The sequence below is a fragment of the Phyllostomus discolor genome, chromosome 6 (assembly GCF_004126475.2).
Source record: "Phyllostomus discolor isolate MPI-MPIP mPhyDis1 chromosome 6, mPhyDis1.pri.v3, whole genome shotgun sequence".
NCBI classification, from domain to species: domain Eukaryota; kingdom Metazoa; phylum Chordata; class Mammalia; order Chiroptera; family Phyllostomidae; genus Phyllostomus; species Phyllostomus discolor.
This window is the reverse complement of record NC_040908.2, coordinates 32,573,381-32,590,161: the sequence shown is the minus strand read 5'-3', so window position 1 is coordinate 32,590,161 and position 16,781 is coordinate 32,573,381. Positions and strand designations below refer to the sequence as shown.

The following is a 16,781-nucleotide window of genomic DNA, read 5'->3' as shown; positions in this document are numbered from 1 at the left end:
ATTGAAATAATCAAAGAATTTACTCAATCTGATAAATATCTGATAAATAAAATTTAGTGGGCATTTTACATGTTGAAATTTATAAAAGCCACCAGATAAAATATTTCATCATAAAGGTTCATTAATTGAGACAACAATGATATATAGACTAGTGAAACAAAATAGTGTATAACACATACATTCACATACATTAACACTTGATTTTTTATTTTTGTCAAAGATGACAGTGCAGAAAAATGACAAAATTATCATCTTTTCAGTATGTGTTTTGAGTTAACTGGATATTTTTATCAAGAAAGAAAATGACACATGATGTAATGTTGATCTAAATGTAGAAGATATTTTTTAGGTGTCTACAAGGTAATACAGGAAAAGACAACTCAGGACAAGTAATGTTTGTTAAATAGGCCACACAAAACAACCACAAAGGAAAACATTAGTAAATCTGACTACATTAATAGTTAAGTGTTCTGTTTATTTAAAAAATTTAAGAAAAAACAAGACAAGGGCACAAAGTTAAGCTACCAAAAGGGTAAGATATTTTAATATACCTAAGTGTAAAATATATCCAGAATACATAAAAACTCTTACAATTAATTTGAAAGATAGGTAAGCAAATAGAAAAATGGGCAAATATATACTTCAATAGGCTACTTTCCAAAAGAGGATATCCTAATGACATTATTAGCCATCTGGAAAATTTAAAAAAAATAAATAAAATCATAATGAGATACTAATAGGATCAACTAAAATATGTAAAATTAAAATGATTAATATATATGTGTTTACCAGAAAGTGAGAAACTTACACACTGCTTTTCAGAGTATAAACTCTTACAACTTTGGAAATCTGGCAGCAACTACTGAAGATAACTCATAACCCAGAAATTCCATGAGTTAGGCATGGACTCAATGGGATCATGTATATATTTGCATCAAAAAACAGTATAATAATATTTACAACACATTATTTGTAAGTGTTACATGCTGAAAACAATGCAATGATTTATTGACAATTGGATAGATAAATGAATATTAGTTATTTACAAAACTGAATACAGTATCAAAAATGAACAAATTATGGTGGTATACAACAACAGGGGTAGATTTCACAAACAGTCATCAGACTAATTTAGGAGGTTAGAAATAAAGGTATTGATTACATTTATGGAGGAAGGAATAGGAAATGGCTCGAAGAAATATGAGTGTGATATTCTTCATGAAAGTTACCTGGGTGTATTTACTTTTTAAAATTGACTAAGCTCTAGATTTATGTTTTCTATGTTGCATTATGTCATACAATATAAATAAGTTTAGTTTTAAAACACTGAGGACACTAAATCACTGGAAAAGTATAATATTTCTTCTCCTTGTCCTAATACCCTATCAAAGTCCTACATATACCTAAAATGTATTGAGATGTAACCATTTGGGCAAGGTTTTCTTGAGGTCTTTATTGTGGTATTTTTAAAATTTTAATCTCTTAAAGATTAAAGGAGACTCCAGGATAATACTTTCATATTATATCTCACCACTTTTTGCCTTTGAAAACTGTAACACAATGATAAGTGAAAAAGATTATGGTCTTTAGTCTTAGATCTGGTCCTCACTCCATCAAGAAGCAGTCCTTGAGTATGGAGGCAAGTTAATTACCACCTCTAAGACATATTTTATTGAGAAAGAGGGAGAGATAGAGAGAGGGAAAGTGATAGCAAGAAGTAGAGGAGTGAGAGTGAGAAAGTGAGAAAGCAAGAGAGAGAGAGAGAGAGAGAGAGAGAGAATGAATGAATGAACGTTTACTTCTCAAGGCTGATCCATACCTGGATTAAGGTAATATACATGTAAAATGATCTAGAAAACCACCTCGTGTACAAGTTTTCTCTATACTGCTATTTTCCCAACCTCTCTATCATGTATACTGTATTAGTTTCCTAGGGCCATCATAACAAATCACTAACTAGGCAATTTAAAACAACATAAATTTTTCCCACCATTTGGGAGACAAAATGTCTGAAATCAAAATGTCAGCAGGGTTGGTCTTTTCTTGAGATACTAAGACAATATCTGCCCCATGCCTCTCTCAGAGGTTCCGGTTGGTTGCCTCATTCTTTGGTGTTCCATGGCTTATAGCTGCATCAACTCAGTTTCTTTGTCTTTGCAGGGCTGTCTTCCTGTGTCTCCTCTGTCTTCTAATCTCTCTCTCAGTATAAGGACATTAGTCATTGCATTTAGGCTGCTCTAATCCAGTATGACCTCATCTTCACTTGATTGCATCTGCAAAGCCCTATTTCTGAATAAGGTTCCATGCATAGACACTGAGGGTAAGAAAGTCAACATGTCTTTCTAGGGAACACGATTCAACCCACAACACATACCAAACAGGCATTAAACTAGGAGAAACTAAGAGATTTGCCTATGATACTAAACAAACTAATAAGAAAGCTAAACCAGAAAAGTTTTTACCAGTTACATGGTAACTTAGAATCCAGTGTTTCCTTTAATATATTAAGCAAGTATCCTGAGCCACATTTTCATGATCCCAAAAATAAACCTTTAATCTGTATTGAATCTACTCATCTATTTTATAATCCTTGGCTGGATTTAGAACATGTAAATAAATCTTTTGAAATGTTGAACTCAGAGAAAAATAACACATGAATGTATGAAGGTGACAAATTGGCAGCCTGTGTGCCATTGCTGACCAGCAAAGAGGTGCATTTTGTCCTACACAGTGTTATGGTTGTGGAGGTTATTATTTTTTAATGATTTAAGATTTTAAAAATCAAAAGATTTTACATAAAATTCCAGATTTCCAGCTGCTGTTGAAAAATCACATGGTCCGCTGACCCTGTACCTACATGGCCACACGTTGCTAGAGCAGAGGAGTGGATGCCCTTTTTAGGGAATTATGCAATTTTTAGTTGGCCACAGAGTCACCCAGTGCCCCTTGTTTCCCCGTTCAGGTTACCTCACTCCTGGGCATCACATGCTGGACTGTCTTCGCCATTTCAGTTGGCTCTCCTTGCTCTAGAGAACATTCCAGTACACAGTAGGGGACTACAGCCTTGTTCGATAAGCAAGTGCATGAGTATAATTTAGGGTTTTGTTCATTTCCATTTTATTGTTGTTTTTCCTTCAGCAAGAACAAAGATCATATAAAAATAAAAAACTCTTGTCAAAAGCCTAAAATCATTTTTTGTGGAAAAAAGTAGGTATTATAGCTCTAATTTAAGTTCCAAAGAAGTATATCAAATATCTACCATTTTGTTTCTTGTTAACATACTTAGCTCTGTGTATGTATGTATACATTTATATGAGTATATATTTAAATGATTGTATAGGTTTAATGAAATGAAATATAATACTGAGCAAATGCAGCAGGAAAAAACTGGATATTAAAAGTAAACATGAAAACAGAAGAAGAAGGAGAAAACCCTGAATAAACAATGAGGCTTGAAACGATACATAAAAAGGGGGGGCAGTGTGATAGTGATAAGATGGGAAACAAGTAACAAACAAAAACAAAAATAAAAACACAAGATGTGTTTAAAAAGCTATCTTCAAAATGTTCCAATAGCCACCACAGAAAATTGATTTCACGGCTTTCTAGGGGCAGAAATAGGTTGAAATGAAGCAAAGATACACTAACGCTCTGAATCTTATTGGCATCTCTAACTCAAAGCACAATTCTCTTGCTCTTCCCTCAAAAGCCACAGTAAGGGAAATTAAGCAGGTTTGGTTAAATTAAAGAAATAACTGGTTGCAGAAACATACACACACACAAAAAGAGTAAAGCTAGTTTCTGATGAATGAGAAAATTTCTTCTCTGGAGTCTGGCCCTTGGAAATGGAAGGGATTGACTTTAGGTGAGGGAGGGAGGAGGAACAGAAGGGACAAAGTTCAGGTATAAGAGGAGAAATTCTTATACAGGATGATGAAGATACCTGAAGTATGCAGCTAACTAGTCACTGAGTGAGAGAATTAAAGCCCCAGGCAGGGGCTTCTCACAAACTTATTTTAGTAGCTTCCAGTTAACTTCAGAAAGACTGTTTATCATTGTGGGGAAAGGGGGTGAGAGTAGGCAAGACAGAAACAGACTCAGGTGTTAGAGCTGCCCTAGATTTAAAGGCACTGCCCATCAAACTCACTGCGGGGTTCTCCCATCAGAACCTCTCTAGCAGGTGCATCATTTTGAACTTCTCAAGTACCTATTTGCTTTCTCTACTGCAGCTTGATACCTTAATAATAATTATTTTTCTAGCGATTTCTAGCCATTTTAAAACCACGTTCTATATTCTGATTACTGAAAATTATATACTCATGTGAAAGTAGCCTAATTTTACTATGCTAAAGTTCCTCCCCCCATGGAATACAAAAGCAGTTAACATGCTGAGTTGGCTTATTCCTCAAACTTCATGGAAAATAGGTGAACTTTTTCTATATGTAAATTCCAGTATGTTCATTCCAGTTTGTGGCTGGGACCAAAGCCCTAGACCTCATATCATCCCCTTGCATTGAAAAGTTTCTCTTAGTGTAGTAGTGAAAATGAGGTTTATACAGAAGCATGTTCAATAACTATTTATCAATTTTGTAACTAGAAAACTTATATTTGTTTATATAAAGGAAACCAACTAGATACATTTAATCAGAAGCCAGATAGCAAGTTATATTTATTATTAAAATAAGTAAGCCATAAACTAAATAACAGCATTCCAATTATGCAATAATGATACTGTAATTGGTTGGAGGAATTCACTATTAAACTAAAATTTAGTTGAGGACATCATGTAATCTAATCTCTCTTGAGTAATACCATTATTACAGTAGAAAAAATCACTCCATTTCAATCATGTAAATCACAGCAAAATAGAAAGATTCCCTCAGAGTGATAAATTTGATTGCTCTTTTGTTTACTTTCGTAAGTAATAAAGTATTTAATATATATCAACTCATATTCTCTCTCATTATTATCATGCATTTCTTCTTAAATCATTTATATTAGTAAAGCTAAAACCCCCTTCCAACTTGTGATCAATCTTAGAATTCATGGGTATCTCAAAGCCTTTGCCTTAACGTTAATTGAGAAAGTAGGTATTTACACTGATTTCCTAATGTTAAAACACAAGCTATAATTGCAGCAATAAAGCCAGAGTCTCTGTATTCATTTCTCCACTAAAAATGTTACCACTTAGTTTATTTTTTGTGTGGAGTGAGTTTCCATGTTATAATGCTCAGTAATATGTAATACCTTATGGCGATATATTTGTTAATGGTGATCCTGAATTTTTATATTCGTTGTTGCAAAATGTTTACTAGATTATAGCATGATATATTATTTGTTTCCATATTGGGGTTGTCAGAAATTTTCCCAATGAGACATAATCATAAACAACTGCCTTAATTTCACAATTATCTAATTTATTCTGAGTGGTAGCAAGGGGTAGGAGTTAAAATCCTCTGTACATTACTATAAGCTTAAAGTGGTAGGTTCCCTAAAGCAGGGGTGTCAAACTCATTTTCACTGGGGGCTACATGAGCCTTGTGGTTGCCTTCAAAGAGCTGAATGTAATTTTAGGACTGTGTAACTGTAACTACTCCTTAACTAGGGGCAAGGAGCTTGACACTGCCACCTGGTAGAAACAAGGTGCCCAGACAGATAAAACAAGGTAGAGGGCCCAATTGGGCCCATGGGCCTTGTGTTTGCCACCTTTGCCCTAAAGAGATTTGATAGAAATTCAGCCTATTTTCCACCATTCTAGAATAATATGAGATTTTTCTGATAAATGATAAATTGCCTCAAATTCAGATCTATAAGAATCATTTGACATTTTACTCACAAACAAAAATGACATTAACATTAAAAATGCCTCACCTGTTTTCCTTAAGATAGTTCATATAATATTTGCCATTGAAGAATGGCATTACAACATTGCAAAGTTGACGGTTTAGTGTCCTGGATTCCTCTTGATGAAACTCTTAGAAAGAAAAAAAGGCATTAACATTTATTAGCTCCTAGAAAGAAAAGCCGAATTAACACTGATTAGCATCTGCATAGTGCCAAGCAGTGTGCTAGGGTGTATTTGATCATTTGATGAGAGGCAGTGTTAAGATGGTTAAGATCAGTGTTGCGTTTGTTTCTTTCCTTGCACTTATATTTGCTAGTTTGACCTTGACTGTTTTCATTAATTTCTCTATGGTTTACTTTTCTCTGGTGAAATGAGTGAAATCTTACAATCCACCTCATAGGGTTGTTGTGAGGGATAAACTAAGTTAATGCGTGTAAAGCACTTGCAGCGCTGTTTGGCACAGCGTGGGCACTAGACCCGACAAACTGGCACTCGCCTCGTCAGGTCTTACAAAGTGAAGTACCGTTATCCCCATTTTACTGATGAGAGAACTATCATTCAGAGTTGAAGCAATGTATGTGGAAACAACACAGAAAGTTATACTTGAAAATAAAGTAAGAGCTTTTATCATTAAATTAGGTTGTGATTTTTGTGTCCATTCTAAGCACACACTGATGGCTTTCCTTCTGCAACACATAATCAAGTCCCTCAGTGTAGATTGTATGTGTCGTATAAGGGGGTAAAGGGTGCATACAGAGGACTTACTGTTTTGAATCTTCTGCATGAAGCAAAAGAATGTTAACATGCCTTTGAATCAGAAAACCACAGAAGACAGACTGAGGAAAACCATGAGCCAGTGGAAACATTGTGTAACCTTACTGAAGATCGTATTAAAATTTACAAAGGCAAAATTAAATAAACTAGATAATTGTTCACATCATAAAGTATTAGGGGCAATTAATGATTTTTCTAAAAGTCCAAGTAAAACACAGTGTTTTGACTTTAGCAATTTCCTGCCAACATCATCAGATTCACTGATGAATGTACACACAAGACTTTAAGGGCATCGCAAAACGCTTTAAGATTCAATTTTTAAAAATGGGCTGTCCATTTCGCTTACTTTTGCAATAAGCTTTACCTCCATGCTAGAGGCATATGGGCATATACTGAGTCTGATTTGCTCTAGAACCTATTGGTAAATGGTAGGAAAAAATTGAAAAGGCCTCTGAAGCAGAATATATATATATATATATATATATATATATATACACATATATTCCAAGTTTACTTAATGACTACAAACCGTACAAAGGTTATTTTTTTGAGACTTGCCTTTATGTCATTTAAAATTTTAAAATCATGTTAACAGTTATTACTTTATTACATTCTCAGTGAAACCCTGTGGAATAAGTTGGCAATCACTAGAATCCCTAATTAACAGTCAAGGGTTCCAAATTACTTTCATTGGGTCAAACAGAGCAGAGTAGGCTTGGAACTAATAAAAACAGCTAGTATTTACTCAGCACAATTCTAAATAGTGCATGTCCATTTATTTAATCTTCACAGAAACAGATAAAATGAGAGTTATTAATATAGCCATTTCACAGATGAAGTGACTGAGTGTCTTAAGGTTGCATATCTTACCCAAGATCACAGCTAGTAAATGGCAGAGATGGAATTTAAGTCCAGACAAACTGATTCTAATTCCCAAACATTTACTTTCTTGACCACACTACCTTTCTGAATGCAATAAAAACAATAAAATGTGTGGTTCTCACCTTCACGTTATTTAGAATTTTTTACAAGACCAGTGAAAGTATAAACGAGCTTATCATAGGTATAAGATCCGGTTTCTTTGGAAGGAAATGAATGTTGCATTTGGAATGTATATTATTTCAGTACTCCCGAGTTTGTCTAGTTCTTACAGCCTTGCTTTATACGGCCTAGAGGCAGAAAATAGTCTTACCTTATAGCATTTGAGGCTGAAGCTATTAGGTTTGTGGTGTAGAAATAAATATGTCTGTTGTTTCTGTTCTAAGACTAACCCAGGCTAGGAATATAATAGGGTTAGGAATTTAAATGTTTGCAGGACTCAAACTATAATTTAAAGCCACACACTTCAGACTTCTCTACTACCAATTCTGCAAGTTCACTTAGCCTTAACTCCTTTGTCACCAAAGCCAGCAATGCCCACTGGGCATGCCCAGTGAGTGATATGGTTAGAGCCTGCAAACAGTTTCACTCACTCCAGGTTTTACCAGCTGCAAAAGAAAGGCGGAGACAGAGGGAAGAGTTAAACAGGTACAGAACTTGGATGAGCACCCAAAGCCGGGGGATGATGAGATGCTGCCACGGAAACCACCTTTTTAGACAGACTTCAGTCTGGTGTTCAAGTTAGTTATCACGTTACCCGTTACCCTGTGGGTCCCTCTCACGTCTTTTTGGCATAGCCTAGGAGTATCATGAAGGTATTGAAGGGATCGTTCGGGCCAGGGCCAAGTAAGCGGTGGGCAGGAACGTTGGATCGGGGAATGCCAGCGACTGTGTGAGCCTTGCCTGTGCCTGCGTTCCTCGAAGAGCTGCAGCTTTTCAGGGGTTCCAAGCAGGAGAGCAAAGTGCACAAGTAAAACCAGAGCTCATCTTAAATACTGACTCCTTTGCCCCTTTCTTTTGGCTGCCGAGTCCTTCCCTGGAACCCTGTCAGGTAGCCTCGCCCAAATCACGACTAAACCCCGGAAAAGTGAAATCTTCACACAGCTTTCCGTGGGTCTAGCAGGGGCCTGGGCATGCTCAGTAGGCTACTCGGTTCTCTGGTGTTATCTCTCTCTCTCTCTCTCTCTCTCTCTCTCTCTCTCTCTCTCTCTCTCTCTCTCTCTCGTTGGGTGGGTGGTGACAAGTTACAAGCGCTTGCGGCAGGTCCCCGCCCCCAGGATCGGCCTTCCCTGCAAGGGGATGAAGCAAATGTAGAAACACCTTGCTCCGCAGCATCCTAACCTGGAGCTGGAGGGGCTGCGCCTGCGGGCCGACCCCACCAGTGTCCCAGCTTGAGGACCGCCTGCCGCTCTCCACGGTACTGCGGAGAGCTCAGCTCCGCCCTTCTCTTTCAGAAGGACAGCACCCCGCGTCACGTAACCCAGCCTTCTCGGGCTCCACCACCGCCTCCTCCTTCCCAGCTCTTTTCCTCTCCTCCTCCTCCTTCTGCTCCCCTCCGTTGTCTGTTCTTCCTTCCCGCACTCCCGGAGATAGACGCTCAAGCCTGACGCCTCTGAAAAGGCAGCGGCAGTCGCCTTACCCACAGACCTCAGGAAATTCGTTTGGACCGATGCATGCTTCAGGCTCAGGCGCGAGCTGAGGGGAATAACGGGGCAGGTAAAGAAGCTCAATTTTGGTTGGGGGGAGGGGATGGGGCGAGGCAAGCTCGAGAAGGATATCTCTCCCCGTTGTAACTGAGCCAGGATCTGCTACAAATGCACGGGGAAGGATGGGTGGTGGGAGGGTGGAGGAGTACAGATGCTGGTTGTTTTGCATGCAGCTTTTTAAAATAGATGGCAAGAAGATGAGATGGTGGAACTGGGGTAGTAACTTAAAGGCTGAATGCAGTGATTTATTAGCAAAAGAAAGAAAACAGGCAAGTTAGAAACCAAAGCAATAAAATGTATCTATTATCTACATCTTTCTTGCTCTTCCCCATCAGCCGCATGCTGTGCCTATCCTTAATTTCTGTAGTCGACTCCAGGCTCCAAGAAACTGCACTGGTATTAGACATGGAGCTTAGAGACTGGGCGGGAAAGCCAGGGAGAATTTTGGGTGTGAATTGTTATTGATGGACTTTGCAAAAGCTGGTAGGGAAATGATAGGCACTTCTAAAAATTGTCCCAAAATTTTTAGGTTCTTTATGACAGTATACATTGAAGGGTGCATAGAAGGTGTGTGCGCGTGTATGTGTGTGAGATACTACAAACATATTAAAATAAATGCAACTGCAGCCGATCAGTATACTGTATTGATCCTTCCAGTGGCTCGGGAATGGATTTGATTCTAGAAATGAAAGAAAAGATTAATGAGGCTGTTAGTCTGCTTTTGAATTAGAGCGCTTCTTTCTCTGGCTGCAGTAAGGTTGTTTTTCAGATTCTCTTATTTCATCTTCTAATTTGTGAACTCGCAAGGTTTTTTCCAGCTCCTAGAGAGAATCCTCTTTCTCCATATAAATACAGACACTCTCTCACACAACAATGAGCTTCCTCTAAGAACTGGGAGAGTCGGTTGACCTCCCCTGTGGTTAAGAATATATATGTGTGTTTTTCCCCCTTCTCCTCCATTCCTTAAAAAAAAAAAAAAACCCAAAACTCAGGTATGCATTACAAGAGGAGTGCAGAAGAGATGGTGAAGAAATGTTTTGTGATTTCGGTTATATTAATTAATTAAATAACCGACTCCAACTGAGTCTCACATAAAGAATGCTTTTCTAATCCATGAGCTCATGAATGGTTACAAAGCACTATTCTTGATCTTGAAATTCCAGAATTATTTCGCAAATGATTAAACATTTGACAGATCCTTGAGTCCACTAAAAAGGAAAGTATATTGAATAATATGCTATTTTAGAATGATTTTTTAGAGCGCCTTCCATTGAGCTTGGCACAGGAGTAGATAAGATATGGCTGGTGACTGCTGGTGGTGTGGGATGTCTCAGCCATAATAAATAAGCAACTGAGATTTTTATTTCCTTTTCCTAGTGGGCAGGGTGTGTGTGTGTGTGTGTGTGTGTGTGTGTTGTGTTTGTGTTGGAAGAGAGAGAACCAGTCATCAATTTCATCTGGGGAGGAACTTGAAGTGGGATCCCCTAGCTTGGTGGCTCTCAGCTGACACCTGTAGGGATTGCTCTGTACTGAAGAGAAATGCTCTCAGCCCTCTCCATGGAGGAGCAGCAGCACAATGCAGTGCCATAAATTACTGCTAGTTTCAGCTTGTAGGGAAAAAAGTGTTAATTGGATAGTGAACTTCCATGTCCAGGCAATGAATTGTGTGTGTGTGTGTGGGGGGGGGGGGGCGGGTGGCTTGGGGAGTGTGGGGATACATGTGACCAGATTTTACATTTGTGATTTTTTTGGTCAAAATGTGAGAGTAATATTGTGTGTTTAAAAATGACTTTTGAACAACTCTTTATGATTTCTGTACCACTTCAAGAACCTATCAGATTAGAGTTGATTTAATGGTACGCTGAGTGATTCAAAGGTGTGATTTTAAATTCTAGCATCCTAGAGCTGTATCAGCTACAATAACACACATGCCAACTGCTGTTCTGACCACACAGACACTAAGAGCTGACAGCCAGATGAGTACTTGAGGAGGAGTTAAGATCACTGGCTGTTAGACAAATTATTAAATGTTTTACACATCTGTAGAGGAGTTAATAATTTGGTAGTTGAGACCTAATGCTGTCAAAAATAGATATCTGACTCTAGTTAGATGTTCTCTCCTATGATAAATTATTCCTTTAATAAAAAGGAGGATATTACTTTTTGAAATTTTTTAAAAAAATTTTATTTATTTATTTTTAGAGAGGGAAGGGGGAGAGATAGAGAGAGAGAGAGAAACATTAATGTGCACTTGCTGGGGGTCATGGCCTGCAACCCAGGCATGTACCCTGACTGGGAAGCAAACCTGTGACACTTTGGTTTGCAGCCCATGCTCAATCCACTTTTTGAAATTTTAAAAGGACTTCCAAGAAACTATCAATATTCCTTCTCTCTTTGAGAAAAATATAATAGGAATGACATACAAATTCAAGCTGACAGTTTTCAGGAGACAGTTTGATCTGCTTTGCCCATTGTGAAATCAGCTGTTAACTGAGATTTGAATAGGTTGTATTTTTACTGTCCGTGTAACTAGTACACAATATAAACAGCCCTTTTCTCACCTGTCTTCATATATTTAAAAAAAATAAATTCTCCCAGAAAAAGTAAAAGATAACCCAAACCAAATCTCGATGAAAATCTGAGAGGGTTACCTATTAACAGTTACACTTATAATAAACTACAAAGGTGTCATGGGTGACTGTAAGAGTATGATACTATTGGAACACAGTAGGTCTTACTTATAGATCAAGACAAATAAGCTCCTTCCAATAAGGTTACCTCTGCTTTATAGCAATAGTTATATAATGGTTCTGAGCTGAATAATGATTTATGTGACACTATGAGTGACTTTAAAACTTTGTTTTAATTCTCTGCAGATTTCTGGGACCCTATTAAAGACAAAAAATAACCAAAATGCATCACCAACACACAACCAATTGACATGCTGACATTCTAGCTTGGCCTTGCAGAGGTGGAGAGAAAAGAAGAGCTGTTGTGATTTCCACATCTAACAGCTTCTGGCTATTCCACAGCTTCTGGGTTTGACCCCTGCTGCTGGGGAGGGAAAAAGAGAAGGAAAATCCAGCCTGTGATGTCATGCACAAGGAATTCTTTGACTACAGTGGTGCTGCAAGTCCATGATATGACAGAAGAAGCAGGTCTTTGAAACTATACTGGGGTTGATGAGTGGTGCTCTAAGGTACAAGGAACCACTTTCTCCCTTCTGCTTTCATAGACTTCATCTGGAGAAAGCATTCACAAGCATCCAAAGATTCAGGCTCATCGGTGGCTCCTTGTTATTTCCCTGACAAGTGTTTACTTCTTACCGGACTCGAACTGCTTCCCTTTTGCCTGGTACCACTGATGGTACCTGGCGGTTGATAACTATTTGAGGAGTGAAGCATCTGTTGACATCATTGATGCCCTTGAACTAGTTCATTGGACTCAAATGGATGAGTGATTTCCCTTGACTTTCTGTTGACACCTTTTCCAGAACGTTGCTTCCAAAGTGTATCCTCCCTTTGGTTTGGACGTTTTGTGGCTGCCCTGTACCACTGGGGTCTACGTTTTCCAGTTGGAAGGGGACTATAGGGAAAGAGGGAGGGGTTGCTGGAAGAAGAAGAAGAAAAAAAGAACTAGACAAAGGAGGGTGCATCCCTCCCACTCCTGCCCAGCCCCCTACCCTACTTACTCCTGGACCCTTATTTCTGCATCACGGTGACCAGGACAATTTTGACCCTGTCGGCCCCGGCACCTCCCCGCCGCACCCCAGCCCCGAGCATGGGGACGGCGCTACTCCAGCGCGGGGGCTGCTTTCTCCTGTGCCTCTCGCTGCTGCTCCTGGGCTGCTGGGCAGAGCTGGGCAGCGGGCTAGAGTTCCCGGGCGCGGAGGGCCAGTGGACACGGTTCCCCAAGTGGAACGCCTGCTGCGAGAGCGAAATGAGCTTCCAGCTGAAGACGCGCAGCGCCCGCGGCCTCGTGCTCTACTTCGACGACGAGGGCTTCTGCGACTTCCTGGAGCTCATCCTGACGCGCGGGGGCCGCCTGCAGCTCAGCTTCTCCATCTTCTGCGCCGAGCCCGCCACGCTGCTGGCGGACACGCCGGTCAACGACGGCGCCTGGCACAGCGTGCTCATCCGCCGTCAGTTCCGCAACACCACGCTCTTCATCGACCAGGCGGAGGCCAAGTGGGTGGAGGTCAAGTCCAAGCGGAGGGACATGACGGTGTTCAGCGGCCTCTTCGTGGGGGGGCTGCCCCCGGAACTGCGGGCCGCGGCGCTCAAGCTCACCTTGGCCTCGGTGAGGGAGCGAGAGCCGTTCAAAGGCTGGATTCGGGACGTGAGGGTCAACTCCTCCCAGGCCCTGCCCGTGGACAGCGGCGAGGTGAAACTGGATGATGAGCCGCCCAACAGTGGCGGCGGGAGCCCCTGCGAGGCGGGCGAGGAGGGCGAGGGCGGGGTGTGCCTCAACGGAGGCGTGTGCTCCGTGGTGGACGACCAGGCGGTGTGCGACTGCTCACGAACTGGCTTCCACGGGAAGGACTGCAGCCAAGGTAAGGCCCGGCGCCTGACCCACCCCACTGGGGCCTTGGCTTGGGCAGGGCGCGGGGAGGAAGAGCGAGGTGGGCGGGGCGGGGCTGGTGCATGGGGCCTTCCTTCTCTGGACGGTGTTGCAATTAGCTTCCAGGTGAACACCTGTTTGGCCTCTCTGCCTCATCACCTCCCACGGCTCCTCCTTTGGCATCCTCTTAATGGATGAGCAGCCACGTTTCCAGGTTCACTTTCCTCCTGCGAGCTCTTGGTACCAGGTCTACTTCCGACCGCGTGGCCGGTAGGATGACCTGTCCTCCTCGTTCCTTGGATTCTTTGCCGGGCTGCTCCCTATCTTCACTGTGCCGTGGCCCGCCGGCATAAACACTGTGCTTTCCTCTGCCACCTTTAAGTCCGTAATGCTCAGGTTTTCCCCATTAGATGCAAACACGCATCTAGATAGAAGATTGGGCACACATTTGGTGAAGAATGAAGTGCACGACAGGTGCTCCATGGTTGAGAATCCCCACACAGGTCCTCTTGGTAAAGGACCAGGGAGACAGGACTCGTGAACACTGCTGTGCCTTTCACACGTAAAGTGTGAAGTCCTGCACCTGGTTGTGGAAAAACAGGGGAGGAGGCATCTGAACATATTCTTGATTGGAAGGAGGGTTCTTGGAATTAATGTTAATTTCTAGGTTATGACCAAGGCCAACATTTGTCAATTTATGTAAAATTATGTGATTTCTGTGGTTTCTTAAGTGGGAGACAGGCCAGCTAGTGTTTAGAAGTGTTGGAGATCAAATAGCATTTCTCAATTACCAGATGCTTTGGGGAGATAAATAGTAGAGACATTTAGATGTTTGGGACCGGAAAGTAATAAACAGGGGATGCATATGAAGGATTGTAAGAGATTTTCTGAGGATATTCAGCTAAAGATATTTATCTGAGTAGTGGAGGCCACGTTGTAATTTCTGTTGTTCTTAGGGATTGAAACCATGTTGAATTTAAAATAAAATCAGATCTAACATCTCTTTTCATCCCATTATAAATACAATTCAGTCATTAGGGTGTTCTCTCCAATGTTGCTCTGTGACAGTGATCAAGGAAAAATATATTGTGTAAATACAGAAAAGCTTATGAACAGAAAGTGAGTGATAATGAAAACAATGAAACATGGATATATCTGTGGCTGAGCAGTAGAGAAGATATCAGAGTTTAAAGCAGATAGCTTACGGGTCAAATCGAGGCAGTCAACACATGGGTAAATGGTATTTATGGCTGAAATTTAGTAAGAGGTGAATTATTAAATCCGATTTTGAAAGCTGTAGGGACTGAGCTTCATGTATGCCTCTATATTATTGTATAATGTCTTCTGGGGTTTTTGCTGACACTGCTAAGGAGAACTAGCCCTTGTAAATCTTATTAGACTTGGCAGTTGTCTCTCACCTGACTTGAAGAGAAATGAAGGCTTGATAGAATTTGTACTTGTTTAAACAGTGAAGGGAGATAGGAAGAAAAGAGCTGGCCACTAGGAAAGTTCATGGGTTGATGAAAAAAGTAAAAGGTTATTTTCTTGTTCCGTCTTCATGAGGGCTTTTGTTTTCACTGTTTTTGCTCAAGTCACTATAGATGACTATGTATTTCATGGTTCATTCTGCACTTCAGTTTGGCTAGGAAATTTCCATGGATTTAGCCTCAGGCTTTGTAGTTATGTTTCACATAAATAAAGCAGTACGTGTTTCCCTCTACCAAATCTAACTCCATTGTAAATCATGAAAAAGATAGCTCCATGTGATGATTTGCAATGATATCATTCAAAGTTGCATACCTCTACACTGATTAATAGAATTGAATTAAAATGAACATTATTTTGTAGTAAAAATTGCTCCAAGTATCCTAATGCCACTTTAAAATACAGAGCAGGCAGTTTAATGAAGGACACATGAGGTATGACTTCCTTCCTTAAATTAGGAAACGAATAAGACACAGCTTCTTCTCGGTGGGAGGGTGTTTTAAAAGAAAATTTTAATTTTTCCATGTGTTTTTAATGTAGGGATCCAGGTATCATGCATAATCAGGAGTAGTTAAGAGTGGAGAAAGCATGACAACAGTAATATTTTGAAGGGAAACAGAGTTAGATGTCTCAGAAATGCATTTTATTTTGCAAGTGGATAGCTTTTTCCAGAAGATGAAGAATTTGGAATTACCACGCTACGTAATTGAACAGCATAGTACCTGATGCATAAGGTGATTCAGCCCAGAGAAGAAAGTCCATCAGGATTGTTCTGGAGCATTGATTCGTTTTGAAAATTTGAGCTTAAGCTAGAGTGCAAAGATCACCACTGGTCATGAAAAGCAAATAAAAGACTGGATTCCTTTGATTATCACACAAATGGGAGATGGGACTAATAAAGGCAGGCTCTTTCTTCCTGAAAGGATTGGCTCCATTTTGACTATTTTCCCTGTTTCATGTACGTCAAGTGACTATTAAATAATTAACTGAGAATTGATGTGTCCCCCAACACCAACCATCTATTGATGGCTAGGGATTGATGATTTCTATTCAGATAAAGTATAAACAAATCCCTGGTTCTAGCCAGTATTTACAATGATTGCCACATTCTTTTTTAAAAAAAAATTAAAATCAAATAAATGCACATTTATTAGAGAATTTAGGAAAAAAGTTAACAGCAAACATTAAATAAAATTTAAATGATGTCTGCTCTCAACTACAATTTTTTAAATAAAACTGTCTAGTCTATTTATTTTAGTTGCCTTCATATTTAAAATACCATAAAACTACTAAAAAAGACAGCAACACTATTCTCTTCTCCCCCAAGCCCCTGCCATGGCCTAGAAGCCTAGAATGTCTTCAAACAATTTATGCACCTGTGAATTTCTAGAATATTTTTATTTAATGAATTCATTTTTATCCTCACTCTATTTAATCAGGCCTAACAAATTTTATGTATTTATTTATTCAGTAATGGAACAAGGACAAACGAGAGGTTATATGTCATGAACAAGTTAGTGGCAGAGCCTGGG

General features: G+C 39.9%; 1 protein-coding gene and 1 long non-coding RNA gene across 34 annotated transcripts in view; one reads left to right on the top strand and one right to left on the bottom strand.

Moving 5' to 3' along the window:
• Positions 1-5,877: 5,877 nt before the first annotated feature.
• Positions 5,878-8,913, bottom strand: LOC118501467. Its single transcript, XR_004904095.1, has 3 exons — positions 8,840-8,913; positions 7,812-8,106; positions 5,878-5,974 (listed from the first exon to the last, which is right to left on the bottom strand). It is a non-coding gene; the product is annotated as an uncharacterized LOC118501467 (long non-coding RNA).
• NRXN1 (neurexin 1) overlaps positions 8,723-16,781 on the top strand; it is a 1,086,661-nt gene continuing 1,078,602 nt past the window's right edge. For 18 of the 33 annotated variants that reach the window (XM_036030055.1, XM_028514420.2, XM_028514426.2 and 15 more), the window contains exon 1: positions 12,985-13,756. In XM_036030055.1, coding sequence (XP_035885948.1) covers positions 12,985-13,756 — 772 coding nt within the window. Of the gene's footprint in view, positions 9,215-12,080; positions 13,757-16,781 lie in introns of those variants that run through there. The other 15 variants (XM_036030054.1, XM_036030050.1, XM_036030048.1 and 12 more) reach the window with 9 other exon arrangements.